We start from the raw sequence: 5906 nt of genomic DNA on the forward strand, positions 1-5906 counted from the left end.
GGGGGGGGGGGGTCCGAAATATAGTCAGGTGACAGGTACTGTTCTTTCAAGAAATTTTTCCTCAACTTTGACCCAATTGTAATTGAGGTTGATAAGAAAATATCTGGATAATTTTCGGTGTTTAGCAATCGATATTCTTTTCTCTGTTGGATTCCAAGTCAATTTTTTCCCCCCTCACTAATGTTTAATTCGATAGTTTTCAAATTTCCAAAAATGAGGTCTAAAATGGGGTAAAATGAGTAATGACTAATTTCTCCTCTTTACCTGCATGTAGTGTAAACATATTACGAATAGGATACTCCAGCATGCAATTAGAGTCAGAAAGTTTGTGAGGAACTCATTGACCCAATTTTCTGACTTTTCCAATGGCACACAGGTGTTGATGAATGGTTGAATGACCAAATCCAAGTTTCTCTGCTAGTTCCTTAACAGTTACGATGGGATTTTGTTTCACCAGGGTTTGCAGGATGTCTTCGTCATGCTCTACAGATCTTCCAGGATGACTCTCATCTTCTAGGATGTAGCTTCCAGCTCAGAATTTCTGGAACCACTGTTGACACTGGCTTATGTTTAGTGTCCGATCCCCATGTACTTCATTAATATTCCTTGCACTTTCCATTGCGTTGTTGCCTTTATTAAACTCATAACGCAAAATATGTCGAATATGCTCCTTTGTCACTTCCATTACAGCTTTGAAAAATAACTGTTAAAATCGAACTGCACTCTTCAAAACTTGCACTAAGAATAAGTACGAGGTAAAATCACTCCTTGCTTTTATAGCAAGTTGATGCAGATAGTTTATCCCATTCCCGTCTGACTTTTGGTTCATACAATTGAAAAAAACCCACATTATTTATGGGATGACCTGATATATTCGTGTATGTATTCTTTACATCCATATAACTTAGCAGATCAGCAGGAGAGACCTGTAGAACAAATACCACTCTTTAAAAAAAAAAAATATCTGGAGGTTGATTCATCTGATGGAAAACTCTTCAAGGTAGTGTCCCAGCATGAATGAAACAAGTGAAGGGATAAAAAAATATACCCTCCAAAACGAATCTCCAGAAAATTCCATTGAAAAATCATGCTCATCCTCATCATTTAACGTCAGCTTTCCATGCTGGCATGGGTTGGATGGTTTGGCAGGAGCTGGCCAGACAAAAGAGTGCATCAGGCTTCACTGTTTTTGGTGTGGTTTTTTACAGCTCGATGGCCATCCTAACTCCAACCACCCTACAGAGTGGACTCGGTGCTTTTGATGGGGCACCAGCACAGGTGAAGTCAGTTTTGTGGTTAAGAAGCTCTCTGTTGTGCCACTATTTAGATTCGGGTACAAAATCACTCCATGGGACCTTGGGAAAAGCTACAGTATTTTCCAGGACTGTGGAGTCAAAACAAGAAAACACCAACTCCTCTACGATCAGCACCGCGGACTCCAATTCCTCTATGTAATTAAGTGATTGTGGTCTATTTTACTGACTCCAACTCCAGCTACCCTTTAATTGTTTCTGACTCCACAGCCCTGGTATTTTCTAATATAGCCCCCCAGCTTGATCAATGCCCTGTGAATGAATCTGAAAAATAGATACTGTGTGAAACCCATTGTTATGTCTATATGTGTTTGTGTGTGTGTGTGTATGTTTCCCACTACCTCTTAAAAACCAGTATTGGTTTGTTCCTTTCCTGGTGTAAATAGACTGTAAACAGTAGGTGCAGGAGTGGCTGTGTGGTAAGTAGCTTCCTTACCAACCACATGGTTCCGGGTTCAGTCCCACTGCGTGGCACCTTGGGCAAGTGTCTTCTACTATAGCCTCAGGCCGACCAAAGCCTTGTGAGTGGATTTGGTAGACGGAAACTGAAAGAAGCCTGTCGTATATATGTATATATATATATATATATATATATATGTATATGTGTGTGTGTTTGTCCCCCTAGCATTGCTTGACAACCAATGCTGGTGTGTTTATGTCCCCGTCACTTAGCGGTTCGGAAAAAGTGACCGATATAATAAGTACTAGGCTTACAAAGAATAAGTCCCGGGGTCGATTTGCTCGACTAAAGGCGGTGCTCCAGCATGGCCGCAGTCAAATGACTGAAACAAATAAAAGAGTAAAAGAGTATTTTATTTTACTTTTTCATTACAGTTGTTCATTTTCCATGTTTTATTTGTTCCTAGATTCTGCGAAAAGGCTCTCTCTCTGGTTGTAAATGATAAATGGAGAGAGCCATATTGAAACAGACTCTCACACGTGTTTCGCACCCTCACAGCTCTTCTATTGCTACTACTACTACTACTACTATTTCTACTACAACTGCTACTAGCACCACTACCTCACCCAGAGATGCTTCACGGACCAGCATTCCTTCCAACAAGTGCAGCATCAAATCTCCTGGCCGTTCTTCAACCAAAAGAACTGCAGCTGCTACAGCATCAAAGGCAGAGGAGAAGCGTAAGTCAAGGACACCAACAGCAGGGCTCCAAAACACCAAAGGGACACACGGCAACAGGCATCAGACCCAACGAACTCACCACAATGTTAATAACCATAGTAATTACAGCAATGAAGACAGAAACAAGGGCTACAATGACAACGATGTTTATTATGATGATGTTGGTGATGACAGACAAACTTGGATGGCAACTGCTGGATCCCACGTAGTTGAAACCAACAGCTTTCCACCACATACTTTAGGCAATGGGCTTGCGACAAACTACTGTGATCTGCAGAAATCAGCTGTCAATGGTTTGTTAGTCTTATCATTAATATTTATTTATTTATTCATTTAAGCCTTTATGTTTTTCATTTGGGCTTTTTTTTTTCATAAGACTGCAGCCATAACAGGGCCCAGTTTTCTGGGGTACGTGTTGATGATATCATCATCATCATCATCATCATCATCATTTAATGTTTGTCTTACATGCTGGCATGAATTGGATGGTTTGACAGGAGCTGGTGAGTCAGAGGACTGCACCGAGTTCCCAGCCCCCACTCCTCCTAGTATGCAAATCCAATGGGGGTTTTAAAAGACATGTTAGGATCCACAATGAGCAGAACTTACCTGCAGGTATTGGTAGTACAAATTAGAGGTGCAATCTGTGTGGGTGTTTTTGCAAAACATTGTCTGGTTTAAAAAGCCACATCAGACGCCATGAAAGGGCTAAGGTGTAGGGGCAGGAGGTGGTCAAACTCTGTGTAAGGAGTAGACAACCACCATATGGTGGCACATAAAATACACCATTTTGAGCGTGGCCGTTGCCAGTACAGCCTGACTGGCCTTTGTGCGGGTGGCATGTAAAAACACCCACTACACTCTCGGAGTGGTTGGCGTTAGGAAGGGCATCCAGCTGTAGAAACTCTGCCAAATCAGATTGGAGCCTGGTGTCGCCTCCTGGTCCACCAGTCCTCAGTCAAGTCGTCCAACCCATGCTAGCATGGAAAGCGGACGTTAAACGATGGTGTGTGATATATATATGAGTACATAAGTGTGACTTAGTATGTAGCTTTTAAGCTACTGACCCTGAATGGGAAGATCTGCAAACAGATCTCTGACTCATTTTGGAGAATTGACTGCAATTGCTTCCTCCAGAGTCATATCCTAATGGTGATCATATTTGGCACAAAGCATCACGTAAAAGAAGCGCCGAAAATAATCTCTGGATTTTGCAGTCAATTTCGATTCTGCTCAAAATTTATTTCCAAGTTATGAAAATTGTTATTGTACAAAAAAACTTGTTGCAAAAAATCATCTAAAAACATACAGTAACGAAAACTTAAGAATCCAAAATTTCAGGATTGTGGGTCCAGATTTGGGGCCCGAAATGTTTTTAATTTACTCATGGAGTTGACCTGATTCCAAAATGGTATGATGTGCTGGGCAACAGCCTCTAGGAGTAAAGATGAAAAAGTGTGACACACTGACATTCGCATTTATTATATTAGAAGTCACATGACCTGGTGACCTGAGTGCTGTGCTCATGATTGCCAGATTGTGGGTTCGGTTCTTAGACCCTGCAGTACGTTTTGTTCCTGAGCAAAACACTCCAACTCATGTTGCTCTGCAAGAATAAGTCCTGGGGTCGATTTCTTCAACTAAAAAAACCCTTAAAGGTGGTGCTCCAGTATGGCCACAGCCGAATGATTGAAACAAGTAAAAGAGTAAAAGAGATGCTGGCATGGCTGTGTGGTCAAACGCTTGCTTCCCAACCACACAGTTCCAGTTTCAGTCCCACCGTGTGGTACCTTGGGCAAATGTCTTCTATCGCTTGGAACTGACCAAAGCCTTGTCAGTGGATTTGGTAGGCAGAAACTGAAAGAAGCCGGCGAGCTGGTAGAAACGTTAGTGTGCCGGGCAAAATGCTTAGCGGTATTTCATCTGCCGTTATGTTCTGAGTTCAAATTCCGCCAAGGTCGACTTTGCCTTTCATCCTTTTGGGGTCGATAAATTTAAGTACCAGTTACGCACTGGTGTCGATGTCATAGACTTAATCCCTTTGTCTGTCCTTGTTTGTCCCCTCTGTGTTTAGCCCCTTGTGGGCAATAAAAAAATAAGAAACTGTAAGAAGCCCATTGTATATATGTGCGTGTGTGTGTCTGTGTTTGTCTCTCACCACTGCTTGTCAAGCAATGTTGGAATGTTTAAATCCCAATAACATAGCAGTTTGGTAAAAGAGACTGATAGAGTAAGTACCAGGCTTTAAAAAAAAGTCCAGGGGTTGATTCTTCTTTCTAAAATTCTTCAGGCTGTTGCCCCAGCATGGTCTCAGTATAATGATCGAAAACAGTAAAAGACGAAGATAAAACCTGAAACAAGTATTAAACTTGGGGATTTTTAAAAATTTTATTTTACTGTTTTATTTTTATTTTCATTTTATTCCATTTGCATTTTTATTTTTGTTTTTTATTTATATTTTTTTTGTATTTTTATTTTTACTTTCTTTGTGTATTTGCTTCTTTTTAAAAAAAATTTTTGTTGTTATATTTTTGTTGCAATTGGCATAAACAGGTGAGCCATCATACCTTCCGACACGAACTACAGCAGCAGTTACTTCACACGAGGCAGACCAACTGCAATTGGTGCACCGGTTTAAGGAGCTGCGTCGTCAACAGATACAGCAGCAAGAGATGCTGATGCAGCAACAGAAACAACAGCTACTGCTCCTCCGACAGGAAATGGAACAACGACAGAAGGTTATGGCCAACCTCCATGCAGGTAATAGTGGAGTTATTATTTAGCACAATGACCGGATGGCCACCACTCCTGTTGGACTGGTCTGCCAATACTTTGGTGCCCTACTAGTTCTTTCCTTTGTTTTTGATCATGGCTGTGTTATCACTGTGGGCTAACCAAGGCCTTGTCAATGAGTTTAGTTGATAAGAATTATAGTAAAGTTGTGTGTGTGTGTGTGTGTATACACACACACACACAAGGCCTACTGGTTAGGGTATTTCACTTTTGATTGCATATATATATATTCCACAATGTAACCTCGTGGATATCGGTGGCGATTTTTTTCTTCCTCCGTTTTTCCCTTCTTTGGACTTTCTTTGTTTCCGACGAAGTGCTCCGCTCGAAACGTCATATTCTCTTCCTTTCTTTTCCCGAGCGTCCAGTAACACAATCTGTATCATGTCATCACGTTGTTTTTTGTTGTTTTTTTTTGTCTTTTTCCTTTTTTGAACCTATATATATATCATCATCATCATCATCATCATCATCGTTTAATGTCCGCTTTCCATGCTAGCATGGGTTGGACGATTTGACTGAGGACTGGTGAAACCGGATGGCAACACCAGGCTCCAATCTAATTTGGCAGAGTTTCTACAGCTGGATGCCCTTCCTAACACCAACCACTCAGAGAGTGTAGTGGGTGCTTTTACGTGTCACCCGCATGAAAACGGCCA

General features: G+C 41.3%; 1 protein-coding gene across 1 annotated transcript in view; it reads left to right on the forward strand.

Moving 5' to 3' along the window:
• The window catches only part of LOC128251285 (GATA zinc finger domain-containing protein 10-like), a 7688-nt gene extending 2409 nt beyond the window's left edge, over positions 1-5279 (forward strand). Inside the window, exons 2-3 of the mRNA XM_052978150.1 lie at positions 2180-2747; positions 5008-5279. Of these exons, the coding sequence (XP_052834110.1) occupies positions 2219-2747; positions 5008-5237 (759 nt within the window). The 5' untranslated portion in view covers positions 2180-2218 and the 3' untranslated portion in view covers positions 5238-5279. The remainder of the gene's footprint in view (positions 1-2179; positions 2748-5007) is intronic.
• Positions 5280-5906: the final 627 nt, after the last annotated feature.

Source organism: Octopus bimaculoides, chromosome 30, assembly GCF_001194135.2.
Source record: "Octopus bimaculoides isolate UCB-OBI-ISO-001 chromosome 30, ASM119413v2, whole genome shotgun sequence".
In the NCBI taxonomy this organism is placed as follows: domain Eukaryota; kingdom Metazoa; phylum Mollusca; class Cephalopoda; order Octopoda; family Octopodidae; genus Octopus; species Octopus bimaculoides.